This window comes from Hippocampus zosterae, chromosome 21 (genome assembly GCF_025434085.1).
Source record: "Hippocampus zosterae strain Florida chromosome 21, ASM2543408v3, whole genome shotgun sequence".
NCBI classification, from domain to species: domain Eukaryota; kingdom Metazoa; phylum Chordata; class Actinopteri; order Syngnathiformes; family Syngnathidae; genus Hippocampus; species Hippocampus zosterae.
Genome location: NC_067471.1, coordinates 4281387 through 4299473, shown reverse-complemented (window position 1 = coordinate 4299473; position 18087 = coordinate 4281387). Strand labels below are relative to the sequence as shown.

General features: G+C 48.4%; 1 protein-coding gene across 14 annotated transcripts in view; it reads left to right on the top strand.

Annotated features, from left to right (window-relative positions):
* Nucleotides 1-18087, top strand: part of nav3 (neuron navigator 3) — a 195271-nt gene that overhangs the window by 154728 nt on the left and 22456 nt on the right. For 12 of the 14 annotated variants that reach the window (XM_052056076.1, XM_052056077.1, XM_052056074.1 and 9 more), the window contains 4 exons: nucleotides 182-297; nucleotides 5450-5558; nucleotides 9460-9882; nucleotides 10497-10616. In XM_052056076.1, the coding sequence (XP_051912036.1) occupies nucleotides 182-297; nucleotides 5450-5558; nucleotides 9460-9882; nucleotides 10497-10616 (768 nt within the window). The remainder of the gene's footprint in view (nucleotides 1-181; nucleotides 298-5449; nucleotides 5559-9459; nucleotides 9883-10496; nucleotides 10617-18087) is intronic. The other 2 variants (XM_052056075.1, XM_052056079.1) reach the window with 1 other exon arrangement.

The following is an 18087-nucleotide window of genomic DNA, read 5'->3' as shown; positions in this document are numbered from 1 at the left end:
TTGAACAATTTCCTGTCCTTCGAAAACCGAATCCAATGCTCCATTGATCACGCCTAGCGAAACAAAACCATTTCAAAGACTTCTTCACTTCTTTGATTTTCTCCTCTCGAGTCTTTTTTTGGTTTTGTTTTTGTTTTTTCTTCTGTCACAGCTTGGTATGATTTATTTTGTGCTCCCTCAGGACGTTCTCAGAGAATGATTGCACCATGGTGGCCCCAGCCGACCCTTGCCTCAGCCCCACCAAGGGGGAGTTGGTCTACAGCAAGACAGCCAAACAGTGCCTGGAGGAGATATCAGGTATGGGTCACACACACACACAAACACACACACACCCACACACACACACACACACACGCTGGGCTTATCTCCATGTGTGCAGGGTCAATAGGCCTCCATGCGTTTCCACTTTCAATGATCTGTTATAATCATCGAGAGTGCCCTTATGCTGTTCTATTGGATTTGTTTCCGGTACCACCGATTGTTGGGCCCATATTTTTCTGTTCAGGTGTATTTAGCTTCGATTAAACCCGTTCGATTGCAAAATCGATTAGCTGTCCTTTTGAGTAGGGTTGAAGTCTGTGTAGCGGCATTAAATTAAGACACATTTGCGGGGACTCGCAGGAGGGAGACTGATGCGACTCCTGTATCAAATATGTGTTTGGGAGGTGTCTTTTTATTTCTTTTGGCGGGTTGGGTGGGAGTCATCCTCCCTCCCGCGCGCATGTTGTGTCGCGAAGGGAAAAGGTCAACGCTGACAGTCGGACACGGGGAGCATCTGTGACTCTTTGTTTAGGCCCCCCCCCCCGCGGCTGCCGTTATTTCTGACAATCCACAGGCGGGCGTCACACAAAGCCGTCGTCCAATGAGACATGCGGAGCAAACACATCTTCATTTGCGGTCTCATCATTTGAAAAGAGTGGCCCTTGTTGTTATTTTCCGCTTGGAAAAAAAACATGACAGATGATCAAAACGTGGCCAAATGACTCAATCCCTGCCATGAGTTGTTGTTTTTTTTTTTTTTCTCAATCTGACACTGTCGTGTTTTCAGATTCAAAGTTTCGATGAACTGTTCAATGAGTTTCAATGTCGACATCTGAAACAACCCGAACTGCGTGTGAAAGGAGAACCCGAGTTACACTGGACTTGGGTTTTCCCAGACTCTCGCTTGCGTTTGCGGTTTTTCCCAGCCTTTTCATTTCAAGGGTAAAATTAGACTGTAACTTGTGATCGGAGCCCATTCACAAGCGTTTGTTTGTTGTCACATGGCCCGTCGCCTGTTTGTGTCATTTCATTTGCTTCGATTGTGGAGGGGGCGGAGGAAGGGACGGAGGGGGGTAACTAAGGCACATAGTTCTGATTGGCAATCATCGTCGATCGTAAATGTCGATTTTAACCTGAGGAACGGAATCTCATAAAAATTTACATTAGGCGCATGCCTATCGTCGTCGTGTATTAAAAAAAACACAATTGCTCCCTGTGAAATGTCCTTGAGGGACACTGTATCGTGACTTGAACATATTTTACGGGTCCGGCTGTCCTTTCAGCTAGTTTGACTTGTTCAATATGTGCACAGCAGCTGAGCGGGGGGGGTTCATAAAGCTCGCACTGATTGATGAGTAATATGTCGGTTCTGCGGTCTCATTGTTGATCAGAGATAAGCCCGCCGGGCTCGCCGCTAAACGCCTCCAGATACCATTTAATTAAGTTTGGCAGTCAGCAAGGGAACGCTGAGCTTACAGGTGCGCTATCCAAACAACTCGAGATGGAGGGGACGGCGCGGGCGGAAGGATGGTTTGAGGGGGGGGGGGGTGGAGATACGGGGAGGAAAAGTGAGCGAAGGCGAGAGGGAAGGATGAGAGGATGCTGAACAGTGAGCCGAGAGAGCGAGAGAGAGAGAGAGAAAAGCCGTGCGAGTCCTCTGCCGGCGGTGGCTCCGCCAGGCGCTCGCTTTCCATCGCGAGGGGAGACGGACCCTCGCGGCGTCAGAGCGGAGAGGCGGGAGAGGCAGAGCGGCGAGGTGGTAATTAGAGGAGGAGGAGGAGGGGGGGGGGCCGAGATACGAGTGAATGAAAAAAAAAGTCTGTCGTTGAATAAGGGAGGAGGATAAAGAGCGTGCGAGCTGGAGGAGGATGCGAGAAAGGCGAAGGGAGATGTCGCGACTGGCTCAGTCACACCCCTGGTCGAGGACCGGAGGCGGGGAAGCACGAGGACCAGAGCGCAAGCAAACCAAGTAGTGCAAATCGTAATTGGTGGACGGACTGGGGTGGCACGGCAATGGAGCGGGATTCTACCTGTCGACCTGAAGGGGAGGGCTTTCGCTTTCACACCAGGACCACCGTTTGGGAGGCGCGGGACCCATGCCTCGACCTCCTCCGTCCTTTGATTCAGTCCCTTATGCAGTCAAGCCGGGATGAACTCACTTTGACCCGTTGAGTCAAAGCGAGCGAAGAGGTAAGCTGGCAAATCGAGGGAGGGTTGGGGGGGTTCTGTGAGAAGACATGAAGAGAGGGGCCGAGTTCTCGGTGTATCAGGGAGGCAGCCCGGCTCGTCGCCCTCCCCAGCCCGTTCCGGACAACCTCAACCTGCGGCTCAAGCAGCGCTCGCTCACCAACCTGACGCTGCACGGTGACGGCGAGCACCGGGTTTACGCCCCGGAGCTGGGCAAGCTTCCGCCCCGCTTCCCGCAACGTCAGAGCTCGTCGGCGTACCCGTCGTCTTCATCACAGCGGGTGGGGGGCAGCCTCCAAGGCAGCCCCAGGAAAGAGGCGCCGGCGAGAAGCTGCGGCCCCCGAGCTCGATCCCTGTCTCTCTCCCTCACCAAGATGCTCTCCCAGTCGGAGCACTCGCTCATTCCCGCGCCTTGGCGGCGCACCGCCGCGGGCGGAAGGTTGCAGCGAGCCTCCTACGGCAGCCACCCGCGGATCGAGTCCTCTCACAAGCCCGAAGGGCAGGCGGACGCGGCCGAAGAAGGGAGCCGCGGGTGTTCGGACGAGGGCCAGGCGGGAGGCGCGGGCGGCGGGAAGCGAGGAAGCGGGGGGAACCAGGGCGGATATTGGGCAGAGGAGGAAGTTTCGGGGGGTGGGCCTCGCGAGGGGACGGCTCAGCTGGATAAGGACGTGATCCTCACCATGCTGGGCGACCTGGAGCAGGTGCTGCACACTCGGCCACGCCCACGTAAGTTGGCATCGCGGCCGCGAGGATTCCTCAACCGCGACTCACAATTACCATGACAACGCCGTCATGGTCTGTTAGCGGAATACGTGCTTGATCCCTTCCTGCTACATGGCGGAAAGTGCAATTATCCACCTGTTGCTGCTCATACAAATCGCGTGATAGTTTTGATGTTCGACACAACTGGCTCAAATTTCACACCCTCAATTTGTGAGTAGATTCTCATCGGGTGTACGTAGACCACTTTTTGGGTCATGTTTGGTGATGGGCGGCCCAGTGGGGCAGTGATTAGAGTGTCGACCTCGCAGTGCAGAGGTACCAGGTTCAATTCCAGCTCCGGCCTCCCTGTGTGGAGTTTGCATGTTCTCCGTGGGTTTTCTCCGGGTACTCCGGATTCCTCCCACATTCCAAAAAAAACATGCAGGGCAGCCTGATTGAACACTCCAAATTGACCCGAGATGTGATTGTGAGCGCGAATGGTTGTTGGTCTATGTGTGCCCTGCGATTGGCTTTCAACCGGTTCAGGGTGCCCGCCCCCCGCCCTCCCGCCTACTGCCCGAAGACGGCTGGGTTGGGCTCCAGCACCCCCCGCGACCCTTGTGAGGATAAGCGGATTGGAAAATGGATGAATGAATGTTTGGTGATGGCTCGTCCTCCTTAAAAGTTGGGCAACACCGGACTCGATGTCGCTCAGCGGGTACTTTGCGCTCTTTCTGCATGGGTGTTACTCCAGTCTATAAATGCAATGAATGTCAAATAAGGTCTGTAGGGACACGTCTCAATATGTTGCATCAAGTGTCCATTCCGGATGGAGCCCACAGAGACGGATTTCCTCGTATCGTATTTTATCCTTCACGGTAAAGTCAATGTGTGTCTTTAGCACAATGAAAAAAAAACAATACAAGGCACATTTTCCAGTGGCGTTTGGCTAGCATGGCTGATGTAAATCATTACGGCGTTCCGTACAATCGAGCTTTTCCTTTTTTGGTTGTGGTTCGACTGATGCGTGGGCGCGCGCGGCAGCACTTCGACCTCACTTAACGTGCCGTCCGTTTGCTCCGGCCGGTCAAAACATGACCTCAATTATACCCCGGTTAGCCCTCAGCTCCTCTGAGGTCATCGACAAGGACGGTGCAGTAAAATTGGGGGCAGGTGTCAACATATATATAGATCATCATTGGGCACGGGCGTGTTTGTTTTTCCCCTGCGTTCAATTTTTTTGATTATTTCCTTCGCCGGTGAATTCCGTTGCGCCCCAGCTCGATATCGGGAACGTTGGTCTTTCTGCAAAAGTGCTGCGCCAGTGCCACCGAGGGGCCGCCCGTTCGTTCATCATACTCGGGTCAACTGATTCCGACATCGCGCGATCGCCACGCAACCCTCGCCAAAAAACAAGGGAGATTGCTGTCAGCGCGCAAGATTACTTTCATACCGGCTAGCGCGTCGGAGTCGTTCGTTTATGCAACGTTGAGGGGGGTGTGGAGGGGGGGGGGGGAACACCAGAAGAATTTGTGTGTGGATTCTTATTCGGTGTGTGATCAATCACAGAAGTTGCCTTTGCGATTGTTTTCCAAGTGCCCTAAGTCGACTCTGGAATGCATTTTTTTTTTTTATGAATCTATCCTGAGCCCGGTGTTTCTTCTCAAACACAACAATTGTTTTCCCTCGCTTACTGGCACTCGCTGCGAGGAAAGCGAGCGGAACGTTAAATCTCGTTCTTTGTTCTGCCTCTCCGGATTCGTTTTGATGTCAGGATGTCGGCTCGGAGACTCAACACGGCTTCTTCCCCGTTTGACATCAGCCGGCCCATCCGGAGCTCGTTTATTTTCCCACAAAGTATTTCACGTGCTAATTATTACAGTCGCCGCGGTCCCGGCGTGCAGATCGTTTGATGAGGGAGGATTAATCGAAGCCGACAAGAAGATGCTCGTACGTGCCTGCGGCTTTTAAGCTCCAAGTTGAGTCTGTTGTTCCGAAATGGGGCGGCGGGTAGCATTAAAACAGGATTGTTTTGTCGCAATGAGTCAAAAAAGGTTGTGGTCGAGAATGGTGAGAAGGCACGTCATCTAAAATAATGTGTCTAGGCTTCATACCGAAAAAAAGGCTGCAGCCGTTATGACTTCCGATGACCATTTATCACCCCCCCCCACCCCCCCGCCCTCGCCCTCTCCCAAATGGGACACACTATGACAAGTGATGAAAAACTGCATGTCGGAATGTCTTTTCTCTCGGGGCGGAAAGAGAGTATGTGTGTCGACTAAATGGAACGTGTCCGCAGGAGAGGACCCGGAGACGAGACGAATGAGGACGGTCAAGAACATTGCTGACCTGCGGCAGAACCTGGAAGAGACCATGTCCAGTCTACGGGGCACGCAGATAAGCCACAGGTAGGCGGAGAGAGATGCTCGATGGAAATGACCAACTGCATTTGTGTCATTCTGTGTCATGTGACCAACCGAGCAGCCATCGTCACGAACAACAGGTTATGTAAGAAGACCCGTTTTTGCAAAATAGTTTGCCCAACTCGGAGCCTTTCTGTTCTTTTCGCCACCTGCTATTGAGGTTGTTTGTTGATCTATTTCGACTTTTTTTTTTTTTTCTGGCACGCTACGTAACTATTAGCGTTTGCCAAGATTGCAAGCATCCGAGCCTGCGGGCTCCTACCTGGCCTGTGCAACCAAATCTCACCCGTGCACCGGTACAGAAATAAATCTGCTGCTTTATTAAACTCATTCAGTACCAGCCAATTCTGGACCAAGTCTGAAAAGACGTTTAAAAACGTCTTTGGGAGTGAGTGAGTTAAATACGTTTTACTGACATCTGATTGTTCTGTTGGCGTAGCTCCATCGAGTGGATGCATTGTAGATTGCGTCTTATAATGCGGTGCACCCAATGTATGAAAAAAAGATTACAAAATTCATTGGCCTCATAATCCAGTGCGCCTTATAGTGTGGAAAATACGGTAATGATGCTCCGCTTATTCCGATCCCCCGTCCGCCTTCTCCATATTTCCTGCGTTGAATCAGGTGGCGCCCTTCACCCGCAAAACATCCCTTCAGTCGCGCGCCACACTTGACGGACCGTCTCGACAGACTTGTTGCTGCAGCTCAGACATCACGACGTTCGCTACCATCTAGGCACTTCTCCCTCAGTCTATTATTTTGGCTGTTTTCGGCCCACTTACCAAAGGAAGATGAGGCCGACAAGCCGTGACAGATGGGCTTTCTGCGAACGTGTGTGTGTGTGTGTGTGTGTGTGTGCGACGGTGTGTTTGTTTTCGATTTCTTATTTCTCCCCCTTGAAGGCTTCCCAGCCGGCCGTGATCAATACGTTGTTTTCACCGCAGATGCTGGTTTTGGGTGGTCTCGTCTGCAAAAAAAATCACATCCTGTGCAAATGCTACATTTACATGAGCCGCCATATACTGACTGGCCTTGTTGCTGCCTCAAAAATGATCCGAAATAGGCCCGCTTAATGGGAAAAAAAATGTAATGCATGTTTTAATAGTGGAATGTGATAAGTGCCTCAGGCAATGACTGCCAATTGAGTCCATGACAAAAGGCTGCCCAGAGCAAGCTAATCTCCCTCCTGGATACGCAATGGCTGTAATCACCGCAAAGTAATTAATCAATGTCACGCTTGCACGGACATGACAGTCCCGCTCCATCGCTCTCTGTCACCATTTTGGGACTCTCCCGCCATACCTGTAATGTCCTCAAGGCCATTTGATGGACCAGCCGGGTGCGTCGTCTCGTATGGATTTTTAATCCCAATGTAACCACAGACAAAGCTTTTTCCAGATTGAAATAAAACAAAATCTGCGCTTATGCACCCGCGTTCATTACGTTGTGCGCCGATAATGAGGTGGCCACCTTCCCGATGCATCATTCATGATGCGACGCAAGCATTTGCCACACTTCATTTCCATTCGCAATGCGTTTTCGGATACACCTCAACGGAAATGGTTATTTTGTGTACCGGCCGCAGTCACATCAACAGCATCCAGGCGTGTTTTTTTTTTTCTCCCCTCAGACACTCGCCATCGATCCAAACACGCAATTAATTTTCGCAACCCCCCCCCCCCCCCCCCCCCCGACCCCCCTGAGAAAGACGCGCTCGCATTGATCGACGTAAGCCGAAAGGAACGTCGGTGTTTGAAGAAATGTCACGATCTTCAAGGGCACATCTCTCACTTGTATTCGTATCTCTTCTACATCTGGGGATTTCGTGATGATCAGATGACGCTCAATACCCTCCGCGGGCGCTTTGTTTGTGTTTTTGGCACAACAGATAACAAGAACAGCTCAATTATTCACAGTTGTCGGAAGCCGTCTTTTAAGTTGACAAATGACTGAATATGAAAGGTCAAATATTCAGGGCAAGGGGTGGCGGTTTGGGGGGTGTTATTTGTCTAGGATCAGGTTGGACATATTATTTCATTGCCCCTGTGTTTGACCGGTGACCAGCCAAGGCTAAAAAAGTGTGTTGGGCCCCTAATGAGGACAAGCCTTTTCGAACATGGCTGGATGTTTTTAGAGATTCGTTCACATTTGCAGTAAGCACCCGGTGTTGAAAGTCCAAGACTTTGAAATCCGGCATAAATGGACTAGACCCACCTGAGAAGCAGCAGTCGTTTAAGTAGCTATTAAAATGCACCAAGGGGTGCCGAGAGCTGATTTCCATTTAAGATCCGGTATCGATGTCTTCAACTCGATTGTTATTCTGTTTTAATGAGCTTGCATGCGGTAGGCTTGACGTTCCGAGCCGTTCTCAGGAGCTGTCCTCTACTTTCCAGCCGTATCCTCAGCATCAGCGCGCATAACGTCTCCGTCTATTTGTCAGGCCTTCTAGGCATTTTCATTGTGATCCAAATTCACAAATTTTTTTGGGGGGGTGAGGGGTAATGGGGGCACTGTAGCACAGCATTGCGTGTGTGTATGTTGACATCAGTAGCCGTTGATTGAGATTTGATGGGATCGCTGCCCTTCTCATGTTGTCACTCATCAAACACGCACGGGCCAATTATTCGCCTTTAGTTGAATCTTCGTGTCAGGTGCGCCAAATATTTTTACTTTGGCGCATTATTACTTCTTATTGGCATGACAGACAGTATTGTTAAACGTAGTACAGGCAAACATAGTATGACTACGTAACGTATATTCTCATACAGGATACACAACAGTGCAATATTTCAAAGCAACTATCCATCCATTTTCTAATCGGCGCTTTGAACGACGTGGCGCTCGACCGCTAAATTCACACGAGCAAGATGTGTTCAAAAACATGACCGTCGACTTGACACGTGTCCAGAGCTTTAAACGTACCCAGAAGTCAACTCGGATAGTCGAAATTGACATTGGTTGACACCCTCTCGCAATGCTCCCCCATCAGAGTGAAAATGCAGTGCCCTTTCTTTCCAGCAGAGGGCTCCAGCGTGGTACCGCCGCATGCTTTAATATCCTTGCCCGGGGGTTCAGAGCCGCAATAAACACGCACCGTCACTGTCTCCAAAGCTGGAACCACTTTTTTTTTCTGTGCGGCGAGCACGACGTAGGATCATTACGATATTGAGTCTGTGACAATTAGCGGATTAATCACGATGGCGGCTTTTGTGTAATTATCACTGGAGGATAGGCACATTTTTACAGTTATTAAGTCATTCTTTTATGTTTTCTGGGTTCGTGGGTGAGCCGGCGCCTATTGCGGATATCAACGAGAGCCGTCATATTCAAACTGAACTGGCATTTTATTTTATTTTGGTTTATTTTGAATGTAGGAGGAACCCAGAGTACCCGGAGAGAACGAATGCCAGGCAAGGAAAATATGACCTTAAGGATCAGAGTTGTCCAACAACATACTTTGTATGGCCAAGAATTGAATCCCTCCCTAATCGTGAGACGTTTTGCCGAGATTTCCACAACTGTGACATTTGTCTCATGGGGCATTTTTCTCGTCCTCCCACTTTTCGAGTTAGCACGCTGGAAGAAGCGGCGCTTTCGGAAAAGGTCACGCAAGCGCACACACGCGAGGCGAGGTCAAAGCGAAACAGCATGCAGTCGAAAAAGGGGCGCGCTCACGCTCGCGGACATCTTTTCACCTGGGAGTTGTCACCTTCACACAGGAGTGCGCTTGTTATCACGCAGCTTCATCGTCTTGAAAGCGTAATTTCGGTCGGTGTGAGGTAGAAGTTTGGCTGATGTGAGCTTAAAAATGGATTTGTTTACCATTTCAGGCGCTGTCCATTTTTTTTTTTGGTAAGTGAGAATCTGTTTCCGTCCGTCTTTGCAGCACACTGGAGACCACCTTCGACACAACCGTGACCACAGAAGTCAACGGGCGGAGTCTCCCCGCCCTCGCCACTCGCTCCTCCCCCATGGCCTGGCGGCTCGGCCAATCGCAAACCCCGCGTCTCCAGGCGGGCGAAGCCCCCTCCATGCCCGGCGGCTACCCTGCGCCCAGGGCCGGCGCGGCGGGCGGCAGTGCCGCCGCCGCCAATGCAGCCGGGCGCTATGGCAACCACCCTGACCCCTCCAGGTTTGTGTACAGCGCCCCCCTGAGGCGATCGGCAGGGGGGCGGGGGCCAGAGCAGGGTGAGAGGGGAGGAGGAGGAGGAGGAGGGCTGGAAGGAGGGAAGCAGATGGAAGTGGCGGGGTACATGAGTGATGGGGACGTCCTGGGAAAGAACGGACGGATGGATGAGATCACCAGCGGGTAGGCTGAATCGCGCTAACCATGCTAGCACATGCTAACTTTCACCTATTCATATTTTTAGAACATAAAATGATGATAAAAAATATATATATGTTGTCGTCATTGGGCAGAAGGAGTGTTTGATTTATTTTTTATTTTTTCAGTCCAGTAAAATTTTGAAAATCACTTCAGACGCTTGTCAATTGCGTAACAATTGATGGCGATCACGCCAAGCTTGGATATCTAAGATGCATTATTAGTACGTTCGTAAAAGTTTGGAGGGGCGGGAATTGGCATGAAATTGCCGGAAGGTTGATTGTCGTTTGATTGATGGAGTTAAACACGCGTGGGATTTGAGACAAATTGTTTGAGCGCGTCTTGACAGAAAGGTGATTTGCCATTTCATTAGCTCAATTAGCCCGTCGGCTAATCATTCCCATGTCCTATCAGGCACGTCTGATTACTATCGGCGCTCAAATCGCAACCCACATATGCTAATTGTAAGCATACATTCAAAAAAAGAAGAAGACAGGGTCTGGGTTCGCTCTCTCTTTCTCATCAGTGAAGTTACATTGAGGGAATAGGAAAAAAACAAATGAAAAAAAATAAAACAAGTCTGACTTCTCTTCCCGCAGATATCTCACAGACGGAGGTCTGCATTTGTATGCGCGCAACGCGGGCCGAACAGCCGACGCGGCTTCTTCTCGAGAAATCTCGCACAGAGGAAGCAAAGAGATCCAAGGGGACGTTGACAGGTAAGGATCTGTCAATCGCAGCGGGCTGCTTGTTTTCTATCAACTACCTCCTATCGTCAGATTCATTAAGGCCGTTTTTTTTTTCTTTTTGACAACTGCGTTTTATCTTCGACTCTTGAGAGTGCGTTCCTCATGAAAAAGAATCGGCTAATTTCCACTCGTCTCGTTGGAGTCTTTTATTTTTTTGTGGCATGAGAAATCAGAGTCGAAAGCTGAAGTGAACACAGACAAGGGCGCCTTTTGTCATGTGACTTTCAGCAAGGTCACTTTTCTCTGTGTTTGACAACCGAAAAGGCATTTTTGCATGCGCCGCTCCGCTTGTTTGCGTTCGCTTGAAAGCGCCGTCAAGGGCAAGGCCATCCACGATTGTGCTTGATGCAATGACGCGTGAGCAGTGTGGTGAGGAATCTGTCAACGGGCTACTTTAGACCAGTTTTTGTCAATGTTTTATTGATTCATTTATTTTTTGACAGTGATGCTGTGTGAATAGCTAAGAACTGCATACGTAATATTTTTCGGTATGCAGTTTCAAATTAGGTGGGAAAAAGGAATGTCCTTTTTCTCCGTTCTAAACTGCATCAGCATACAAATGAATTAATTAAATAATTAATGATTGATTGATCGATTAATTAATTAATTGCTGGATTGATTAATTAGTTAACTAGTTTTAAATAGTGGGAATGTGCAAGAGGTTGACGCCCACCCAAAAAGGTTGCCTATAGATGCCACAAAATGGTGGCGGAGCTTTTTTTTTTCCTATTAGACAACACTGTGCTCTCACATAATGAAGTTCTTCCCATCAGTTCAACATAGTTGCATGGTATCAGGATGCCACCAGAAGCCACCGTTGCAATGTGTTTCTGTATAGTACACAGCGAGTAGGTGAGTTTTTCAGCAAATCATGAGTAGATTTAGCCCCCCCCCCCCAAAAAAAAAAATTCAAGACTAAGCAAATGCCAAAAAGAACCCTTTTTGTTTGGTATCCGCTACCTTGAGTTTAAAGATCCCATAGCTGAAATATGACAAAATCCAAATGTAAACGGTGACAAAATCCAAATGGAAGCAGTGTGAAATATACAGCGTGCAACTTAGTCACGGATTCATGTGTCCGTGTTTGCTCGCTAATCCAATTGTTTCACAACTCAGCCCAGCCCGCTACTGCTACTGCTGCTGGGCTGCACGCTCGCCCTCGCACCATCCCGCCAATCACAACAACACAGCCAGTCACATCAGTCAGCCGGTCCCGTCCGTCAGTCAGTCAGTCAGTCGGGCCGGGGTCATATCTGCGAGCGGCCATGCGTCAAAACACGCGAGACCTGGCGGCAGGTTGAGAATAGCCGATGAACCCGCCCGCCGTCAGTTCGAGACTCATCGGGCCTGTCACGCTTGACACTCAAGCGTGGAGACAGATGGGCCCAGAATAAATATGAACCCCGCCAAGCGTCTTCCCGCTCCTCTTCTTGTAGCCGCGCCTGTGCGTTATCTGCGGAGTTTTGCCTCCGGAGCGAGACGTAAACGTGGGAAATAGCACCCACCCCCCCACACCTCCCCCTCCACAAGGCCCTTGAACGTGATGAAGAAATGTTGACGCTTGTTTTTCCTTGAGACGCATGCGAATGACAAAAAAAAAAGGCAGATGGGAATTTCATCCCCCCCCCCCCCCCCACCCATCTTCTTTCCTCCCCATGGCCCGTTACACAGCGGTGAAAAACGACTGAAAAGCACGTTGTTCCTTCAACACGCGCACGTCTCGAAGCAGTCTCGGTGACGTGTGATTGTCAGAAGCTTGAGCTGACACTTCCCACTGGCGGATGACAAAGCTCGGCGAGGGGAATTCATTTCCCAAGCAATCATTCGCCAGGTTTCACAGCGAGGACGGGATACAGCGTCCTTGATTGGCTTTAAGCGGAAATAATGCCACGCTTGGTGACTTTGAGGCAACTTTCCCCGCTGTTAAAGTCGCACGTCGAGTGCCATTCTGAATATTTTACCAACTGCCCGTGGTTTGTATCAAACGGTTTGCAATTCACTTGAGATTTGGTTTTTCCGCAGCGCAGATATTTAATTCTGATTTTGACAGAAAGCGCCGTTTACGGCAATGCTTTTACTTTTCAAGCTGCGTCTGAGTGATATCTATTGCTGTTTAACGCAGCCTAGCGCTAAATATTTGTTTACCCAGCACAATGCTGTAATTCCTGTTTCATCTCGAAAAGAGAAAGAATTGCCGAGCATTGAAGCGTTTTCAAAGCCGCTTCCCTACTGTTCTTTTATTTTCCTCTCTATTATGATCAAGAATCACACAAACGCACATACCCACACACACACACACACACAAATAAAAACTCACACACAGCCTGGCAGCAAGAGAGTGTGTATAAACTTTGCTCCCATGAGGCTCATTATGCTTCACGCTTTTTTTTTTTAATCTTTAAATAACGACTGGTGGCCAAGCAGGTGACTAAGACCATCTGTGGCTAAAACATTGCTTGTTTTTTTGTAACCTTCATGTGAATCAGATCAGATGTTTTGCCCGATGTGGTGTGAATGCATATTTATATACACAATGATCGTGAACTGAATGGTCCAATTTAGAAGATTAAGGTGGGGGGTAAAAGAGCACCTTTGATGTGAACTACCGTATTTTCCGCACTATAAGGCATAGTATAAGGTATAGGGTAAGGTATATACACTTATACCTTATATAAGGTTATATACCCTTATACGTTATTCCGTCAACAAATAGCCTATTTTAAAACGGTTTTCATATATAGGACTCACCGCATTATAAGGCGCATAGAATCAAAACTACAATAGTGGCTGCGGTTGTGTTTAGCATCCACTAGATGGAGCTATGCTAAAGGGAATACAATACAATACAATACAATACAAAGCTTTATTTCAATCGAGCTTTCCCAACCGCTGCAGCTGTAACAAAGTGCTTGATAGAACATTTAAAATACGTCCAATAAATCAGAATGTTGATATATAAGGCGCATCGGATTATAAGGCGCACTGAGAATGCTTTTGGGTGCACCTTATAGTGCGGAAAATACGGCACTGCGTAAAACACTGATTGTGAGTCAAGCCGTCTCATCCAACGTCATTTACATCGCGTATAAGGAACTTGGCAGTTATTCACGGTGTCCAAAAAATGTTGATCTTACAGAGTGCACCCGAAAGCATTTTGGGCGCTCGCTCCCCCTGTACTCAGCAGATATATTGGAGCATATTTTGCGCGCACGTGTTATTAAGAAGGATCACAACTGTCACCGTGCGCAGCGCTGACAGCCGAGGTGAGCCGTAAGCAGGCGAGAAGATTTAGGGTGACGAGCCGCTTTCACCATCGGCGGGCGACGTTTAAGTTCACATGTAGTTCAGTACGGCCCTGAGCGCCACTTATGGAAGCCAATTGTTCTCACGTCGCACCTGACGCAGAAGCTTTTTTTTCTCAAATTCTGAAGTTCTTTTTTTCTACCTTTCCAAACAAAGTCAGAATTTTGCAAATTGTGACGATAATTAGAGGAAGTTGCATCCTCGTTTGGTGTCCCCAGCTGTGCTTGGTCTTCATGCAAATGGGGCTCCTCACTGCAGCAGGTGCGTGTACTCTCTGACGAAACCTTTCCCCCATATCACCACATGCTAATTAGCCATCTATTTAGCCTCGAGATTTCCTCCACTCATGATTTGCTGGCAATCAGCTCCAGGAAACGTTTTCATCATTTCCGAAAGGGGAAGATGGCAAGCTTCAATGGGCAGTGGACTCAAATGTAGAAATCTATTTGGTACTAAGCCAAAAGTTAATTCTGCCTTCTGACATCCTATACCTCATGCTAGCATGACGTACCGCGGCATTAAAAATTCAGCGGCCTCAGTTCTGACTCAATGTGATTTACAGGAAATATGGCGATGAGTCAATTTCAAGTGACATAAGATGGTATTAAAACATCCTTAGCCCCGCTGAAGAGAACCAGGCATACACTAAAAACATTTTTTACGTGTCTTTAGAACGCAAGGGGTCATCATGTCTATAAGACTTGACGATGATGTGTTGTTTCGGTTGCTGTGGCGAAGATGTACTGCAGACCTTCGACTTTGAAGACAGCTTGTAGGATAAACGGATTTTAAAAAAGCCGCACCTTGCCGCCGATCCTTCAATTCATTTGATTGGAGATTTGAGTCCATTCATCACCACAAGAACCCGAAAGACTCTCAGAACGTGAGAATCCGATGCCCACAAATTCACTTGACTGCAGCCGAGTATGAAAAGCTAATCTTGTTGATGAGGTTTGTGACGCATTGCCGTTCAGGTCCGCTACATGCCAGGTACATTATCTCCAACTGTCCGTGGACTCCTCTTGAAAGGGTCACACCAATTTATTTTAATCCCACTTTCATGCGTCCACTTTCCTAAAGTAAATTGCCTGCCGAGACGGTCTGCTGTAGCCGGCTGCTCATTGGTGATTCCGGGCGCACGCCAAGATGCCCCCCCCTCTCCCCCTCTGGTGGTCGGAGGTAAACCTGGCCACCAGTGTGGTGGTGCTGCTTTTCATCAAGTTGGAGAGCCCTAATCCCAGAAAGATAAAAGATTTTGTTTGGGCGGGGGGAGGGGGGGAGCAGTGTGCCAAGTGGTCTGCCACAGAAAGAGTGGACAGAAGGCTGTGTGACCCTTGCCAAAGTGAGCGGTAGTGTATTTGGCAAATTGCGTCGTTGAGGTATAGCTGTTTTCATCATGGCTTTGTGGCATGGGTTAGGGTCGCTGGCGAATGGAATGGCTTCGGAGAAATGGCACAGATTGAAATGGCTAGCGCGCTGTTAGCTAGTACCAAGCTAGCTATTGAGACTTACAACCCAACCGAACATTTGCCACCTGGAAATACCTTGAAAAATAACGTGAATTTTTTTAGCCAGCTCACTGGAGCTAGCTAAATATTTGCCACCTGGAAGTACCTTGAAAAGTAACGTGAAAATGTTTTAGCCATCGTACTGGAGCTAGCCAAACATTTGTCACCTGGAAGTACCTTGAAAAGTAATGCAAAAATGTTTAGCTGCGTTCAGGAGCAAGCTAAACATTTGCCACCTTGAAAAGTAATGCGAAAATGTTTAGCTAGCGTAATGGAACTAGCTAAACATATGCCACGTGGAAGTACCTTGAAAAGTAATGCAAAAATTTTTAGCTAGCATATAGGAGCTGGCTAAACATTTAGCTAAACAAGCTAGCTGTTTAGGGTAAAGCATTTTTGGGTCAACGTTATGATGTCAGCGTTTTTCCGCCTCCTCCCTTGCCGTTGGACAGCTCGATATTTTGTTGACGTCTTGGTCTGCAATGCAGTGGAAAGCTTTTAACCGCCCTGAAAAAGTCGCGCTGAGGCAAAGTCACCCTGCTCCTTTCTTTTTTTTCTAAGTCGTGCGCAGGAGACGTTAATCGGGCTTTATTGTTGATGTCGTTGATATTTGCCTAGCCACTTAAATGTAATTAACGATCATCGTTGAGAAAAGATGGAAGCTGGAGGTTTTTCTGCTGCACTGGTACCATGAACCTGCTCGGCGCTCGGAAGAGGAGTCTCATGAATAATTGTCACAAGATGAATCGGTCGAGTCTCACTCATTATGCATCAGATCACTTCCAGTCAGAGATGTTTGGCAAGACGAAGCGCAGTCAGTTCCGCATTATCACCCTCCCCTAATTAACCCTCACCAACGTGCCTCTGATGGGCACGTCTGGTTGCGCCTCCAAGGGGTTGGCGGGCCCGTCCCGGGTTGGAGAAGGATGGCGGAGGAAGGAGGGGGGAGGAGCTGTAAGGGGGTGAAAGCAGAACAGCGAAGTAGTCCTTTCTTGTTCCCATTCCTTCTTCGGACACCCGGTCGATCCACAGCTTGGAGCCGTTCTCTGCCGTGATTGTTGCGTGACGGGACCAGGACGGGGATCACCGGTCGAGGTGAGTTAGTTGACAGGGTTGAAGCCAAACCCCTTGTTAAGAAATCTCAAGGCAGCCCATTGATGCGCCTGAATGTGTTCATGTCTGTTTTGCCCTTTTATCACTTTTGGAGCGAGCAGAGTCTGCCGCTGTCCTGCTTTGACAGCTGTTTAAAAAAAAAAAAAGGCAGGAAAAGGAAGTGCGAAGTCCTTTTGCATCCTTTTAAGAAAGATGTGTTCGGCTTCTCCGAAGAGTAATTGCACAGGCTCAGCGGCATTAAATCGGATTACGGTGCGGGCAAATGAGGATGTGAGCTTTGCGTTTGGAATAAAGAGCGCTGTATATGCGTGTGTATGTTGTGTCTGTCCAGACTTGAGCCAGCAGTGGCTGTCATTCATGTCTCAGTATTTGAACCACACATCACCGCATAAAATGTTTGCTCGCTCAAAAATGGGAATGTATTCGTGAAACAAAAACAACAACAAAATCGGAGCGATAAGATTCAGTTTGGGCACATTTTGGCCTAACTTGATCAAAAGTGGTCGATCTGCTAATCCGGAGCCAGCCCACTGTCGCTGATTACCGGTACCTCAACCGCTCTGCCAATTCACTCCCATTCATTCTCCTTTCATTTTTTGGTTTGTTTGTTTCTTCTCGCTGCTTTTCTCCACCTGCCAAATCGCACCCCAGCTCAAAGGGACTTGATCCCATCCAGGTCTGTTGTCAATGCCAACCCTTCTGGATGCTTTTGGGGAGCATTGCTGTCACATCACCCTCTCTACAGCTTTCAAATGTATTCTCGTGGTTGGATAGAAATGCCTAAAGTGTCAAATTGTTCTGAAATTGTTCCTTTTGCTCTTTTTTTTAAAAAACTCATTCAGTACCAGCCAATTCTGGACCTGTGGTTTCTTTCTGACTTTGGGGTTGAATGAACGCTGGCACGTTTTGGCTGCCGCTGCTCAACCCATATTGTTTTGTGTTTTTTGTTCTTGTAAAGTGTCGTTGGGTGTCTTGAAAGGCGCTTATGAATCAAATGTATTATTATTATCATAAGTCTGAAAAGACGTTTAAAAACGTCTTTGGGAGTGAATGAGTTAAGTGTAGTACACATTCTACAGGTAATTGAATTCCACCTGGGGAAGCAGAAGGTTCCAACGGGGGAGTTTTACTCCTACAGGCAGCTGTCCACTTCACTCACATCAAGCCCCCACCCCCCCAAAAAAAACCTAATCATCCGCGTAATAACGTGCGACGCATTTCAATAATTGAAGCGAGCGTGTACGGACGGGCATGCGTGTGCTTGTATTCTTCCCTAAAATAAAGAAAGATTGGGTTGAAACTAGATTTAACTTTCTTACCACATGTCACAAGTACACGGCAGAGAAAAAAAATGCAGATTGCATCCAAACTAGAACGACATGAGCTGTAGTTTAATAGCATGCAAAGTATATAAAGTGTGTGAAGGTATCGGATAATATGACGCATATATGTCAAGATAAGTTTTATTTCAAAAGATACGCCAAGCCCCGAGGTACAGTGGTGCTTTGAGACCAAAA